Source organism: Corvus cornix, chromosome 20 (genome assembly GCF_000738735.6).
Source record: "Corvus cornix cornix isolate S_Up_H32 chromosome 20, ASM73873v5, whole genome shotgun sequence".
NCBI lineage: Eukaryota > Metazoa > Chordata > Aves > Passeriformes > Corvidae > Corvus > Corvus cornix.
Window position 1 is genome coordinate 14,730,870 of NC_046349.1, and position 16,421 is coordinate 14,747,290.

The 16,421-nt window shown below is 39.4% G+C and overlaps 1 protein-coding gene across 4 annotated transcripts in view; it reads left to right on the forward strand.

Moving 5' to 3' along the window:
- PREX1 (phosphatidylinositol-3,4,5-trisphosphate dependent Rac exchange factor 1) overlaps nt 1–16,421 on the forward strand; it is a 144,680-nt gene that overhangs the window by 105,780 nt on the left and 22,479 nt on the right. For all 4 annotated transcript variants that reach the window (XM_039563286.1, XM_039563288.1, XM_039563289.1 and 1 more), the window contains exons 14-21: nt 1,172–1,247; nt 3,528–3,600; nt 4,879–5,021; nt 9,925–10,017; nt 12,163–12,311; nt 13,222–13,307; nt 14,840–14,976; nt 15,420–15,591. In XM_039563286.1, the coding sequence (XP_039419220.1) occupies nt 1,172–1,247; nt 3,528–3,600; nt 4,879–5,021; nt 9,925–10,017; nt 12,163–12,311; nt 13,222–13,307; nt 14,840–14,976; nt 15,420–15,591 (929 nt within the window). The remainder of the gene's footprint in view (nt 1–1,171; nt 1,248–3,527; nt 3,601–4,878; nt 5,022–9,924; nt 10,018–12,162; nt 12,312–13,221; nt 13,308–14,839; nt 14,977–15,419; nt 15,592–16,421) is intronic.

A 16,421-nucleotide genomic window follows, 5' to 3' on the forward strand; every position in this document is an offset into this window, starting at 1 on the left:
CCCAAGGGTGAGAGAGGAATTAATTCTTCATAGCCTGTTCAGCATTTGGCCTCTCTACTGAGACTCTCAATGAGAGGGAGCCAATTAATGCAAATTAATTGTGGTAATGGTTTTTGTGATGTGGAACTAGGAGCTGGATCAAGACCATGAAACTTATTTCACATGGGCCAGTAAACAGCTTTAAAATGGCTTTTATGCTCTTCCGAGCTGGATTAAATCCAGTGACCTTGGAGGTGAAAGGTGTTAGAGCCCAATGTCCTGAGCCCCACAATCCTCTTACATTTGTATCAAAATTCTTTAGAAATATTTCACGAAAGGCTAAAACCATCAATTATCTCCATGGCTTTGAGAAGAGAAATGGAAGAAAACTGCAAAAAGCATCAAGTTACAAGAGGGTTCCTTTTCCTTCTTTCAGGAACAACGCTGCTGTCTGCTGGGTGTGAGCTGGGTGTCAGCTGGTGCCAGTTGTGTTACAAGAACTAAACACAACTCTTCTTATTTACAATGACTGAAATTACCTAATTCCATAAAAGGATACTGTGTACTCTATTTGTGTCTGGCTACTATGTGATATTTTACTAAAGGAAATAAAATCTGAACAAGTGCGGAGAATCAGGAAAATCTCGCTTGACAAAACTGACTAAAAGCTGCCTAATTCCATGAGCCTCACAAAAAGGAGGCACAGAGGGAATGTGTAGAGTCCCTATCTATGAATACATTAATAGGCAAACACTATAGGAGAATTATTGAAGCTTATAGATGGTACTGAGCCAAAAGATGTAAGCTGGACATGAATGGATTTTGGATGGAAACTAGATGATTTCCAGCCAGAACAGTGTTATTTTTAGTGGAACTGCTGGTGGCAGTATTCTAACCTGAGTTACAGCAGCAGCTCAGGACATCTGTGAAAAGAATCTTCTGGGGCCTCTGGCAAGAATGTGAGCTCCCTGAAGATGGCTCGAAAGAAGATCTAGAGAAATTTTAACACTGCTTTGTGTTGATCTGAAGTATCTTCCTAATTCAAGTTGTTAGAAAAGTCTAAAACTTTTCTAGAGAGAAAAGATGTCTGCTTCTTATTAGTAGGTCCCAATAGTATATATAGGTTTAGACTGTGAAAGAAATGTATATACCTTTTTGTCCTGATTTTCCCTGAATTCTCTTTTTTAATTAGAGACCGTGACTACCACCTAAAGACCTACAAATCAGTAATCCCTGCAAGTAAACTAGTGGACTGGCTTATTGCACAGGTAAGAAAAATTTAAGATACTGTCTTTGCTAAGGAGCACTCCATAATCCTAAACCTTTCCTTTTTCAGTATATAACAGAAAATTTAGAAGGGGTTTGGTTGCTGTTCTTACCTGTGTGCATCTGCTTTATTTCCTCCTTCAAGGGAGCTGTAAACAGTCTTGGTCTGAGACCATCTTAATTGCTGGGTTTACACAACCCAAAGCAACTGGCCACCATGATTAGGGCTTTAGGCATCACATCATTACCAAAACTAGTCAGCAATGATAATAATTGTAATGGTGGCAGTAGTAATAAGAGTAATAGTAATGTGCTCTGGACATGCTTCTTCACTGTGGTACTGACTATAAACTGTTTCTGTAATTCTGATGACTCAAATGGAGAGATTGTATTGAGTAAACCTAAATTACCTTGTCAAAAGTAGTGTATCTAGTTTCACATCTAGTTTCTGTATGAAAAGGTTGAGACACATTTTGTCAAGATTGATGATTCTAAATGGCTCTATTTTCTGAAGATTTTTTGTTACTGCTTTTATTGTATTTGGGAAAATATCTACCTTAGTGAGCTGAAAGAATTAAAGCTGTATTTTCTAAATGGAGAATGCTATTTTCCTAGGGAAATGTTTTGAGGCCAAGGTAACGTCATCAGGAGTAGCCAAGCTGCTTTAAACCCTTCCTTTGCAAAGATTTTGTTGCCTAGAACAAATACAGATTGCTAAAGGTTTAAGCTGGTAACATTAGAAGGCTTTTCTTCTCCAGTTTATTTACAACTGAAAGAATAAATTGGATTTTTAAATCCCAGCCTCTGTAAAATAAACTACCCATTTATCCCATAAAATAACACAACGTGAGCGTTGAGCATTGTCTCATCACAGGATGTTGAAAATGAGGGAAGACTTGTGAAGACTTGAAATTTGTTTATACTAAAAGTTAAACTTCTGGTTTATTAAAGCTATTTTCTTGGCTTTCCTTGTGTGATTACATAGTCATGCAATTCTCTCAGAACTGCCTTGATCCCTTTTCTACCAAGACAACAGTGTTTAGTTCTTAATTTGTAAATGTGCCTTTTCTGGTCTCAGGCTCTTTAACAGAAGCCAGTAGTGCTGTGGATTGGCCGGAGCTGATCCTGTTTTATCCTGTATTTAAATAATGCTGATACACCTCAGTGATGGGCTTTGCCAGCATTTGCTTGGCAAATAACTGCTGCTCTCCTTAGCCGGATTTGAAGTAGAACTGATGTTCTGCTGACAAGATCAGAAGGTGCCTGGTTGCTTAAAACAAAGTCAGTACACTACCCTGCAGCTGCTGTGAGAGCTTTCGGGTATCTAGTTCTCCGGATGGAGGGGAGAAAAGGTGTAATACTTGTGTAGGATACAGCTTCTAATTAAATAGGACTGAAAGCCATACACTGAAATTGATTCTGTTGCCACAGCAGCAGGTGCCCTCCCTGCTGGAATGAGTTTAGCAATTGCTCTCACTGAGATGGTCGGCGTCAGGTTCTCCTGTTTCTCTTTGGGACAGGGTAGCAGCTCATCTCACATCAAGGAACCGGTATTAACAACCTTCGTGAGACCAGTAGTGCCTTCTGATTTTTACCAGCACTATTTAAAACTTACTTGTCTGCCTAAAAAGTGTGACCACATTTGTAAAGTCTTCACTTGTGACTGCAAATGAGCAGATACATAGAGAAAACCAGGCATTTCTTGTATTTAGCTGAGCTGTAGATGTAAAGCTTAAGGCTGCTGTGTCAGGGAAATCTGTAAATTCGCAAGTCACCTTTGGTACCTATTTTGAATGACTACACTCAGGGCTTCAGGTAGTGAGAAACGGAAGCCTTTGTAATCTGCTGTGTAAGCAAACTCCTACTGCAGTTTTAACCTGTCTGACCTTTGGAGTTCACATACCTTAGCTTTACTCAGGTTTTTTTCCCTTGAGCTGAATATGGATGGGATCTCTCAGCTTCTAAGAAAGAGTGTTATTGTCTGTGGCTAATGGGTCCTAAAGTCCAACACTATGATTTCAAATAAAATGTCTTTACACTGAGATAACATGGTATCTTTCCCCAATCCTGGTCCTTGTTCCCCTGATTCCTGTAGGAGGGAGAGATGCTGTCTGTAGGAATGAATAGTGTTTGGGCAATGGGATACCTGTTTTAATGGCTTGCTATTGTTCCCTACACAGATCATCCTGCTAATTTCAGAGCCACAAGCTATGTGCTGGGGAGGGGGGAATAATTTAGCATAGAAAATCATCTGAGGTGTAACATTATTCTCCTGTTTCTAGGGAGACTGTCAGACTCGGGAGGAAGCTGTCGCACTGGGTGTGGGACTCTGCAATAACGGCTTCATGCATCATGGTAATACATCAATATTGCTTCCCTCAGTCAGTTAAATGAGCTCTGACTTCAGTCAGATCAGCTTTTTTAGGCTGTGCCATTCATGCTGTGTGCACGATTTGCAGGCATTCCTGCAGGTCCTTCTCAAATACAGTCCTCAAGCTAATATATGTCTAAGCCTGGTGCCTTCCCAAGGGAAGCCCCTTGCTGATAGTTATGGGAAGCACTGAAGGGATTACACAAGGTAGAAGGAGCACGTTTTTTCACTGCATCTCTTCCAGAGCCATCTGAGCAATGCACAAGCCAAATACTGTCCTGAAATACCACCAAAAATATCAGATGATAAATAAAATTGCCTAGTTCTTGCCTCTTGGACAAACACAATTCTTAGTGCTGAGGCGTCCAAATCTGAGGTGCCAGATTGCCAAATTAGACATCATCCATCCTCAAACAGGGGAAGTAAACAAATCACATCTGTATCAGTATCAAATAGAACATACAAGTCCCAAGAGTAAACATAGCTTGTCAAATGAAACATTCAGTTTTAGTCATAGATAACATTTAGTCACTGTATTTTGAATAGTGTTTTTGAGAGCAGATTATTGTAAATAACTAATGGAGAATTTGCATAGTAGTTAATAATAATGTAAGAATCGTTGGGGTCTGTTTTAAAGAATTTGGTCTGTTCTGAGCCCATGCAAACTTTTGGGATTTATTGCATCCTTTGCCAAGGAAGACCTTTGCATAAGTACATGTTGAATGAAGGAGTTGCTCCTCACTTGCTGCTTTTATTGAAGCCCCCGGGTCTCTGTTTGGAAAAACTGGTACAGAACTTTTTCATGCCTTCCAGAATTTTATAGATCTCATTTCCTTCTCAATTTTTTTTAAGGTTGAAGAGCCTTAGTCTGTGTGGACACCTTATATGCTTTTAAACAGCCCCTTTACCCCTCTTTGCTCCTTTTACAGTTTTACCATATTCATTTCGATGAGGGAAAGGAGCATGGGGTTTTGAGTAGCATCTTCCCTCCAAGAGAATCTTTTGCATTTTATATACATTCTGCATGCCAGGGAGGTCACATCATGTCATGAGCTACTATGCACTGTGAAGAAAACCATTGTCCTAAAATACAGAATTAGCTTAAAAATACTGAGCTGAGGAACTGACTGATAGAGATGCATCTGGTCTGTGTCCTGTAAAGATTGGGGAAATATTTAGAATTTCCTTTGACTTTCTTCTCTGTTTCTCTCTTTCTTTCTCCATGTAAATGCATGTATGTATTTCATATATATCATTTCCAGTCCTGGAGAAAAGTGAATTTAAGGATGAATCCTTATATTTCCGCTTTTATGCTGATGAGGAGATGGAGGGCACCAGTTCGAAGAGCAAACAATTACGTAATGACTTCAAGCTCATGGAAAACATCCTGGGAAAGAATCTTCTGGTAAGAAATATATTAATGTAAACCTTGATGTTTCTGCAAAAATGGTATTGTTTTATAGTAGAGGAGAATAAGAAGGAAAATTATGAGAGACAAGAATTAAAATGGGCAATTGCACCTCTAGCTAGACTTTTCTTCACTGCATAAATGCTACTAATTCTTGATCTGCTTTGCTGTATATCTCCAGCTTCTGTAGCTCTGACTTTTTAGTTAGGCAGACTGCATAACTTACTGTAGGACCAAGGGAAATCCTTGCATTGCAGGCCCCTTTCTGGAGCACATGACCATCCTGCTGTACTGGGAGCTTTAGATGTACATTTCACACAGGTGCAAATGCATGGAAGTTCCTGCCTGTTTCCAGTGCACAGCTCAAGCCCTTTCTATTCCCAAGAAGCCCTTGCAAGAGTCTGGAAGTGAGCTGGGAGCTGGAGATGTTTTAGCAGACACAACAGTGTTAACTGAGGAAAAAGTAATGGGCTCTACTCTCTTGGAAGAGATCTGCCATCAAGTTTAAACACAGTTTAAATTCAAACATGGTTCAAACACGTGAGGTAAATATGTGAGGTAAATTCAGCTTCAAGTTAAAAGACTGATTAGAACACAGATATTTCAGGGCATCATTCTCTAAGCCATGTGAATGCTGTTTTTGTAGTTCTGAAGTGCATCAGTCACCCTCTGTCAAAATGCAGTCCCATCTCAAACAGAAAACAAATGAAGAGCACATGCTGAGGAAAAAAATCTCCTACTTAGAGGACACAGATTTCTGTCAAATGTGTAGTAGTCATGCTTAAGTCATGAGTTGCTTTCACTTGCATGCATAAATTAACAGTCCCTCGAGTGAAGGGACTTGTGAAGATCCCGCAAAAGCAGTACAGTAAATTCATTACACTTATCCACAAAAAAATTGTGCCTGACTTCTGCTTTATGCTGTGTTTAGCAGTTATGAGCAGCTGTAATCCTGAGGCTTTGCTGTCTGTGGAACATCACTGCTTGCCTCTGTGCTAATGATAGGGCATTAATCCTTCCCATCCTCTGATCCCACCATAGGAGGTTTATTGGAATTTCCTCAGCACTGGCTTTTGAAATATGCTTTCCTACTGCTGTGAAATCCTAGCTGTTTAGTGGATAGGTTTCCCCACCCCCTTCATCAAAGTTTGCTCTATCACAGGAGAGTTTGCCTTTGAAAACAGAAAACAACAGAAACCTTGGCAAATACTTGTTAAAAATGCCAAGGAACAAAGTGCTTTCAGTCTGGAAAAACACAATTCAAACAAAAGCTAGTATTTATTTATTTGCACAATTATTTCTCATTGAAGGACATAAATCTCGACAAACTGAAAAAATATACAACATTCTTTGCATAGTTGAAGAAAATCTGGATTTTGGCCTGACTCCAAGCATTGTGATTTGGTTACTGCAGTGTGCTGTGAACTTGTGATTAGCACCTCTACCTGTTAGCCCAAACTGACCACATCACAAATCAGACCTGGTTGCTTAGATCTGAGTATCAGACAAAGGAGAGTTTCCTGTAGAGATTGGCCATGATCAAAGTTGTGTGAGAGGTTTAATTGCACATGTGATGATGGAGTCCCAGAAGATTCAAAAGAGAAGCATTCTCAATGATTTCTGAAGATGATGCCTGCGTACATTCTATGTAGCAGTATCAAAACTCTTGTGCTGACTTGGAGATCTAGACTGGAATTCTAAAGATCATCAACTTCCCAGACCTGTAATAACTTCTACATTCATCCAGGATATCCCATGTTTCTTATTCTCTGTAAAGTGTGGCAGTAGTTGCCCAACTCTGCAAAATTTCAGCAGAGAGAGCAAAGAAGAACTTTCCCTTTGTTCTTCATTATACTGGTGTACCACAGTCTGTTGTAGCTAGAGAATTAAACTCATGGATTTCAAACACCTCTGGGAGGAAAGCCACTAAGAGCTCATCCCCTAGGGATTTCTGATCCAGGGGACAGGCTGGAAAGTCAGTGACGAGGCATTCATCATCCAGGTGTATGCAGCCACATAAGGGCTTCGAGTGGTTTTGGGTACTAACAGTGAACTCTGAAGTGAAAAATGCCCTTTAGGCTCTAAGTCTTTAATGGTTCAGAAGGAATAGTTTGAGTTCAGTGCTCAATTTCAAAGCTCACAAACGAGAAGAAACTTGGAGTCATACTGTATATATTTAACCTCTTTTGCTAATGTTGCAAAACATACTTTTAAAGGTAACAGTAGGGGTGCTTAGATTCTGAAGCTACTCATTGGAAAGCAATTTTGTCTTTTCAAATCTTGTTTTGTGCCCCAAAGCTGTGGGCTTGTGAAAAGCTGTGGAGACTGGAACAACCTGGGAGATGAGGTGGCAGGAAAGAAACTGTCTTTAAATGCTGCTGAGGGCCTCAGAAACCTCCTTCGTTTTCTGAAGTGTTTGGACTTGACATTGTCTGATACCAAGTCAGGCTGTTCAGGTGTTTCCAACAGAGAAGGGTTTTGCTGGAGAGCTGTAGGGAAGTATGTGAGAGAAGAATGTGCATCCTGGACCCAGGTTCAGGGAATGGTGGTTGATCTGCTGTGCTGCCTCTTCTGGTGTTGATGTCCCCAAGAGTTCAGGATGACAGTTCCTGCTGCTGTGTGAGACTGGTGTAATAGGCCATTCTTGGCACACCTTTCATCTCTGCAGATCCCATTCCCCTTGCCCATACCAAAATTTTCTTTGAATGTGTTCTGAGTACATTTGCCCTCTGTTTTTGATTAAACATGCTTGTTTTTCAAATGGTCTCATTTGTTAATGTGATTGTCTCTCAAGACTAAACAGCTGCTGCCTTACATTCCAAAAACTGATTGGGCTTCAGGGGCATAGAAATAGTCCTTGCAGGTGGCGATTTAGTTAATAGCTTTGGACTCCCTAGGGATGAATGGGGTTCAGCTGTGGAATGGCAGAGTGTTCCTACTTTATAATAAAGAATGAATCATTGCCTTCTCCAAGTACTGCAAATGGAATATTATCCATAGTCTGCCTTTTCATCAGGGGTGTCTCCAGCACAGGAAGTTCCGAATGTTGATGCATGTGGGGTTTCTTAAAAGTGTTTTAGTTCTTTGCTTTCAAACAATACATACTTGCAATACCAATGATCAGAGAGAGGTAGGTTATTAAAAATAATAACAAGTAAAAGATCTTCTTGCACAGTACTGATGGCTTCACCCCAAGAGGTAGGTAAGGTTATATAGCTTGCTGGCTGCTGAAGTTGGACAAATCAAAGCCTTCAAGTTGTTTAATGTGTATTTCACATATGCTTTCAAAATTCAAGAAAAGAAACTGAACAGTCCCTTCAAATGTAAAGTGAGAATTGGCGGGGAGAGGTAGCCTAGAAATTTTCCATTGAATCCCAAATATGAAGTGATAAAAGTACGTGCTGTGTTGGGCTGAAACTCATTCCACTTGCAACATTAAAAATCTAACCAGCAATTTACCTGATTTTCTAAGGTCCTTTGTTGAACAAGCACTACTAGCATTGCTTCTGAAAATACTTAAAAATAGCCAAAAATGGGAAACTTACCTTCCAGTCTTTTTACTTTCCTGTGCATCCTCTAATGTGAACATCACCTGATAAGGACTTTTCCCCTTATATTATGCCATGCATTATTTTAACTTGACTGTATGGCTCCTACAGGACAGAATTATTCTAGTTCTTTATTTTTTTTTTTCCCAAGGTAGTTACATGTAAAAGGACAAAATTTATAATCTGATGGAATTTACTTCAAAGGAAAAGGGAGGACAGTATATTAAAACAGTGCAGAAATCATCAGAAGCGAGGAAACAATTCTGAGTAATTTTTTCCCCCAGCTAGATTATGAATAGCTTTATTTTTCCTCTTAAATCAGTTCTGTTTTATCAGATGGTTCTTAAATACATAATATTTGTTCAAATGCAAGATGTCTATCAGTTAGATTTTCCACTCATCCATTTACCATTGGCTAGGCTTGGTTTATTTTTCTATAATGGGGAGTGAGTTGTTAAGCTTTTTACTCATTGTTAATAAACCATTAGAAAAGGATGAGTGAAATGTACATTTGTCATGATTGATATGATTTTAAAGGATATGTATAAGGTGGATCTGTATGACTTCAGTGCAAATAAGAGGAAGCAGAAATTCAGGAGTGCGAATTACGAAGGCTTCTGTCTACCACACAAAGTACAAACTGAGCACAGGGTATGGAGTTTGTGTTTTTTCCCTTACACAAAGCTTGTGTGCCTGTCTCTAGAGGAAGGACTTACAGAAATCAGAAATTTTTGTCTCACTGGTCAGATAGAATTTTAGCCGTCAGACTGCCATTATGATGTAGAATTATGTAGTGTGTAGTTAGATCTCAGGTAGGCCCAAGATCTGCAATTTGTCTGAAACTGATAGCTGAGAAGCACTCAGATCAGTCATTATCAGGTATGTGGGATGTATTCTAAAAAATAAATAAATGATTCTGCTCAATCTGTAGTACATTCACCAATGGAAAATACTGAATAATGATGAATTCTGTAATCTAAAAGTGAAAGATCTATTGAAGGATGAAGAGCTAGGCATTAAAACCAAATGCAGTTTCTAATAGAAGAGTTGATTAACCATTAGAACAAACTCTCAGGGGTGGGAATAGATTCTTTACTTCTTAAAGACTGCAGATCATACCTGAGTTAACTCTGGAAAATCTGCTTTAGTATATATTAAGGACTCAGTGCAGAAATAACTAGGGTAAATTTTATGGCTCATGTTATGTAGATCAGACCAAATGATCTGGTAGTCCCTTTCCATTCTAAGATACAGAAGTCTAGATCAGTTGTGGCTTGCTCCAGTCTTCACCTTTTCTGTGAACTCCATATTTATGAACCATAAATATGTGTAACATTTGTGCTCTGTTTAAGATTTTACCAGAAGAGGATGACTATGGATTTGACATAGAAGAAAAGAACAAAGCAATTGTGGTGAGGTCAGTTCGACGAGGGTCTTCTGCCGAGGTAGGACCTCACATTCATATTTTGGTATCTAAGAATGTTTCACTACTTTGAAAAGTAACAAACCATCCTTTTGAAATCTGTTTCCTTTTAAAGGCAGCTAATAGAAGATGGCTGTCTTCTACAATTCCTGGTAATAAGCTGTTTCTGTAAATTGATAAGTGTTTGGCATTACTGGGTGACTTGAATATTATTGATAAGTGATAGGATGAATATTATTGATAAGTGATAGGATGAGAGCAGTATCTGTGTGATGATAGCTTACCTCAGGTTCCTCAGCAACTTTAATTTAAGGAGGGAGGGAAAGTAACACTCTTTTGGGATAGCAAAGGTGTTCAGTGGGAAACAGGTTTATTTGAGTGAAGCTGCATTTTTAGATATGTATTTTTTCCTTAAAAAGCATGCAGTCATTTCTCTCCATGGTATTTTTTAATTCTACAGAATATATTTGTGTTGTTTCTTTGAAGCGTGTAGATGGCCCAAATGTCATAGGATCTGAGTATTTCTTAATCACCCATTTATCCATAGAGAATCCTTATGTGGATAACACAGTCTGATCTTCCATTTACCAAAATAAGGCATGGATAAACTGATGAAGATAAGAGAGGACTAAATGACTTGTCTGGGGCTTCACAGTAAATTGTGGCAGCACACAGGACAGAGCTTCTAATTAAAAGTCCAGGACAACCATTACAGAATTTTTGAATGTCCATGTTAATTTGTGGGTTACTCCTTTAGACTACGTTTAAGTCCTGGATAACTTGCTTAGTGGAAACAGCTGAAGTGGACAGACTGATTTTAGTAAGTTGAGAATGTCACATGGGTAGGAATTTTGAACTGAAGTTTAGTGTTAGAATGAAATTATTTCAGTATTCCTGATTGTCATTTGGTTTATGGTCACCAAAGAAACCAATCCTATGCTTTATCTAGTACTCAAAATCAACATAGGTTGGCCAAAAATTTTATTAATCTAAACCTGTGCTGTGAACCATTGCCTGCCAGATAATCCTTCTGCCCTTTCTTTGGCTGGAAGCTTGGGGAATAGACTGCAAATCTGTTGCGTTTTAGGACAACGGCAGCACACCATTTTCTAAGGAATCTTCTTCTTGATCTTTCAAGATAATCTGTGACCACGAGCCCATCTTTTGAACTTGATCTAATTATACTGCTCCAGCAAAAAACTAAATCTGCATCTCTCTGAGCCAGAGGAAAGAGAGAGTAATGCTGTGTGGACCTCCTGTTTCAAGTCAAGAAACTTGTCAGTGGATTCCAGGCAGAATAGAAAAGGGTTTGCCACATTTAGAAGGAAACCCAACTGCTGAACCTTGAAGTTATATGAAGTAATTCTAGTCTGGAAGGTTTAGTAATTTTTTAATGGTTCCTGGATACCTAACACCTAGTCCAAATATTGCTATGTTACATTTTAACTGGTAGAGATCATCAAGGGGTACATTTAAAGCTATTGTCCAGTGGGCACAGTAGGGGATCTCAGTTTTGTCATTGGATCTGTCTCTGACTCCCTGTGTGACCATTGCCAAATAACTGAAGTTAGGTGCAAAACCTAGGAATTAAAATCTTGTGGCTTTTTAGGCTAATGGAGAGCTAGTACTTCAGTTAAAGCAGAGACAGGTTTTTATCAACTCTTCAAACCAGGTAACATTTACTGACGTGACTGGGTATAGGTTGCTTTTGCAAGGCTGATGGCTGAAACCTGCCCAGGGCTCCTGTGCCCAAGGTGTAGGAAGTCACACTTCTGCATCTCACTGAGTATTACAGCCCATCTATTATAGGCCCCTAGATTTCAGTTGTGTCCCCCCACCCCTTGTTTTTTTATAGTCTCCTTTTTAATAGTACCTGAAAAAATTGTAGCAGAAAAGTACTAAGATTTATCCATTGCAAACTAAGATACATCTGTAGAGTGGCATATTTCTAAGGATACTAGTGACATCTCTCTGTTTTCTGTAAATGAAGAAAACTTGAAGGGGGAGTGACAAATGACTTGATGAACCAACACTACTTACAGAGTATTCCATGCAAAAATAATCCTAGAAATGTCCATAAGTAGGGAACAGTTGAACCTTGAAGCCTGAGCTTTCAGAGTTGCTGCCAGTGACCCAAAGTGCTGTGTGGTGTTTGTTCCCTTTGCAGATGGCTGGCCTGCAAGCAGGAAGAAAAATCTATTCCATCAATGAGGATTTAGTATTCCTACGCCCGTTTTCAGAAGTGGAAACCATCTTATCCCAGTCCTTCTGCTCACGAAGGCCACTTAGGCTTCTGGTAGCCACCAAATCAAAAGAGTAAGTGCCAAGATGGGCAGACAGAGAAGATTATTGAGAAATGTCAGTTACTAAATAGTACTTCTGCAGTTGTAGTGAAACCTCTGTAAACACTGTGCCCTGCAGAAGCCACTCAATAGGAAAACAGATGACAGAAATGAGGTACAAGAGTCACAGCTTGTTTTTAGTGATGACCCTTGGGCTGCTAGGAGAGGTTGGCATGTGTTCTCTTTATATTGCGGATAGCTTTTGGTTTCCTTGTGCACAAACGAAACTGAATCACAAAGATTGTCATTCTCAGGTGTGGAGCTTCTCACACTCTATTATATGTGCATGGGAAAACAATTTCCACCTATAAAAGCTTGGCTTATTTTTGGATGACTAACAATGTCAGTCCTTACAGTTTTTCAGTCTGTTATTGTTTCTTACAATGAGAGTTGACCCTGTTAGTGTCTTGTGTATTGTTAAATTCTGTAATCCCAGAATGTGCCATAGAAAGTGAATGTCTCAGTGAACATTTGTTGCTGAATTCTAGTTCAGAGTGTCTTGTCCAGTCTACTTTTTTTTTTTTAAATTTTTTAATGGAAAAAAATCCTCTGCTGGTATAGGTCAGCACAACTGCACTGAAGTTTGCCTAGAAATGGAAGTGAATATAAATGCCTTAGAAAGTTTCTGTCAAGTGTTATTCACTTAAAGATGTAACAAATTAAGAAGTGCCAAATTTTAATTAGCAAATAAAATCTCCCATCTGCCTTGGAGATTGAAGATGGAGTATATTTCTTCATTTGTTATTTATTCGTAAACACTGTGGATGCTTTCTCTCATCCAAACCCAGTTGTGAATGCTGGGGAAAGATGCTGTTAAGAACTGCCCAGAATTCGGGCAGCCTAATTTAAAATTGTGCTTTCTCTTCTCCTTGATTTATCTGCAGGATTATTAAAATCCCAGATTGTCCTGAAGCACTTTGCTTTCAGATACGGGGAGCAGCACCACCATACGTTCACGCAGTAGGAAGAGGTAAGTAGAAACTCTGTGGTACAGTTAAGTTGGGAGTACAGCTGAATAGATACACGTGTGTATATAAAGTGTGTGTGTGTATCCGTATTTCAACGAAGACAGATCCAGGTTTCATTGTCCAACTTGTTCTATACAAGTTCTGACAAATTTAGTGACCACAGTGATGAGAACTCATGATAGACAAGAATCACACTCATATAACCATAGAACAGTGTGAGATTTCCTGCATCCAAGTGCTTATCATCTAAATATATCCTAAGACAGCGGTATCATTCTTGTGAACTGAGTGTTGAGTCTCTAATCCCATCAACACAATACAAGGAATAATTTAATTCCACAGTGGAAGAAACTTGAATACTGCAATGCACAATACCATGTGCATGATCAGAAGGCATTATCACTTTAGCTCTTGCAAGCTAGAAATGGACTTGCTTAGTGACCCTACCCTTGTTTCTTCTGAGACTACTAAGGTAAAGCTTGACAGCCACAGTGAAAAAAGCCCCTAAAGCTGAGATAGTTGAGAAAAAGTTGAGAGGTAATGGTGTCTGTTGCTTCCTCAGTACTTTTGCCAATTTGGGTCACTGGGTTCTGAAGGTGCTGTAGGATCAGCAGGTTAGTAGACAAGTCATAACACAATCTGGACATCACAAAGTGACATACGACTTGCAGACTAGTTCTTCCTTTACATAGGCATATATTGCTGCAAATTACCAGTATAACACAGAGGCAAACTGCTCTCCTTGATATTTTTAAAAGGAGAAAACACAATTTGACAGAAATATTTACTACTTCTGTACCTGATATATTAACTGGGCTACAAGCAAAGCACAGCTTTAACCTTTATGTTAAGCAGATGCAGAAAACGCGGCCTTTTAGACATACACCACTTCCTTCCTTCAGAACAAATGTGCGTCTCCACCTGAGTGCAGTTAGCTTAGGCAGCACCCACAGATGGCATTCCCAGGGACACACATTTATTACACCCTTTTATAGCAGCACCTATAACCACTTTTTCACAGTTTGGAGTGCAAGCTGGAAGTTCCAGCTAGAAGATTGTACTTTTTCAGGATTTGGCCTGGAAAAGACAAATTACATTTGACATCATAGTCTTTTTCTATGGCAAATTGTGTAACATGCAAGTGTTCTGTCTTCCAGGTACAAGAGGCTGGAACAAATATAACAGTTTATACTTTAGCAAGACTGCAGCTTATGTAACCATAAGGCTAAAAGAGAAACATGTAAGAATCCCAAATGATTTCCCACAGAAATGTCAATTTCTAGCATGAATGCATTTAGATCAAGGAGGTGTCTGATTTTCCCAGCACTACTGAAAACATGAAGGATAGACACATGATGTTATCCTTACACAACAAAGCTCTCTGAATAGTAGCAAAGGCGTAGTAGCAAAGGCATGACAGGACTGACCCAGCTCTTCTTACTTTTTCTAACCAGAAAGCTTTTGCAAACTTTCCAGTATTCTCATCCATAGGCAGATGGCATTTCTGTCTAACTTCTCTCCTGTTATTTTTCAGGTTCTGAGGCTGCCGCTGTAGGCCTTCATCCAGGGCAGTGTATTTTGAAAGTTAATGGGAATAATGCAACACATGGAAATTACAAAGAAGTTCTGGAGCACTTCACAGCCTATAGGACCAGGCAGCAGGAAGCACTGGTATGAATGCAAAACCTCAAATGAAGTACATTAATTCCTGCCCTTCTTCTGCCCTCCCCTTTTCCTCTGCTTTTATGCTCACTAAATATTCAGAAAAAGAACATCTACATGTTTGTTTTGACTCATTTCCTTCTATGCCAGAGTCCTGCTGTCACTGAGGGGACCTGATTCCAGTTGCCTATAGTTGCAAAACACATACAGATAATATGAAAGCCATTTCATACATACACTGCATACAGTACTGAAAATTACTAACCACAGAAGTTTACCCAGCAATTGATCTAGATTTTATGTTCTCTGAAGTTCAGAGAAAAGCTGAGGGAACGTTGATATTTCAGCCTACTTAGAAGATACAGAATTGGTAGCTGGATTCACCTTTGTAGTCCAAATGTTTGGAGATTGAGCATTTTGAGGTCCTAGCTGAAGCCTGTATCTGTTGGAAGGGATTGTACCAGTGGGTGTACAGAACACATGAAGATGCTGAAGAGGACAGAGTTCAGCAAGCAGCATCCCCTGCATGTTTGAATGGCAGTCGCCCAGGCTCCAGCAAAGATAGCTCTGCACTAGAAGGACATGCAGAATTGGAATCCCTTCAAAGCAGCCAACAGGAATCAGGTAAAGATTCTCATGGGGGAAGAAAACCTAGGGACAATTCAGCGGCTTTCAGAAGGAAAACTGCAGTACAAGTATAAAGTATAATTATTATTGTAGAATCTCTCTTGTCTTAACAAAGCTTTGTAATTGAATGAGGTCTGCCAGAGGAAGTATTTGTATGCTGCAGTTTATTCAGGAGAAGAAAAAATTGCGATACACATAGAAATTGTGCACCTGTGACTCTGTGCCTTACAAGATAGCCAGTTATGGGAGTGAAGAGACTCAGCATTTTTAGAATCCTTTGGTAGCCCCTGCAAACCAGGCATTTATGGGCAGTAGCTGATGGAGAGGGAAGGTCTGCAAGTACCTCTCCATACCTGCAAGAACAATCTATGTTTTCTGTTATTTTTGATTAAAGATTAAGATGTTAAATTACTTTTACCTGGAGCAAGTTTTCAAGGCATGTTACCACTGTGTCAGGAAAAGATGTGGGTGTATTTCTTCCAGCTTTTGAAAGCATAGCTCAAAAAACAGTTCTACTCTCATGTTGAGGGCTTATTTGGAAAAGCAGATGTTAAGGGAGACTACTAAAGCAAAATTTAATCCAAAGGACTGAGCCTGGTAGAAGCATATGAGCAATTCCCTGGCAAATCTCAATCTGACTGTAACTGGAATCTCTTCTCTAGTGGCAATAGAATTGCTTTGTGTAAAAAATGTTACCTCCTCACCACATCTCTTCCCTGATATCTCAGTCTTCCAGAGGGCTATTGCAGACAACAGGACTCAGAGGTTAACATACTTCACTTCCCTTACAAGCTTCTGCTAGTGAACAGAACTAGAAGTAATGTCCT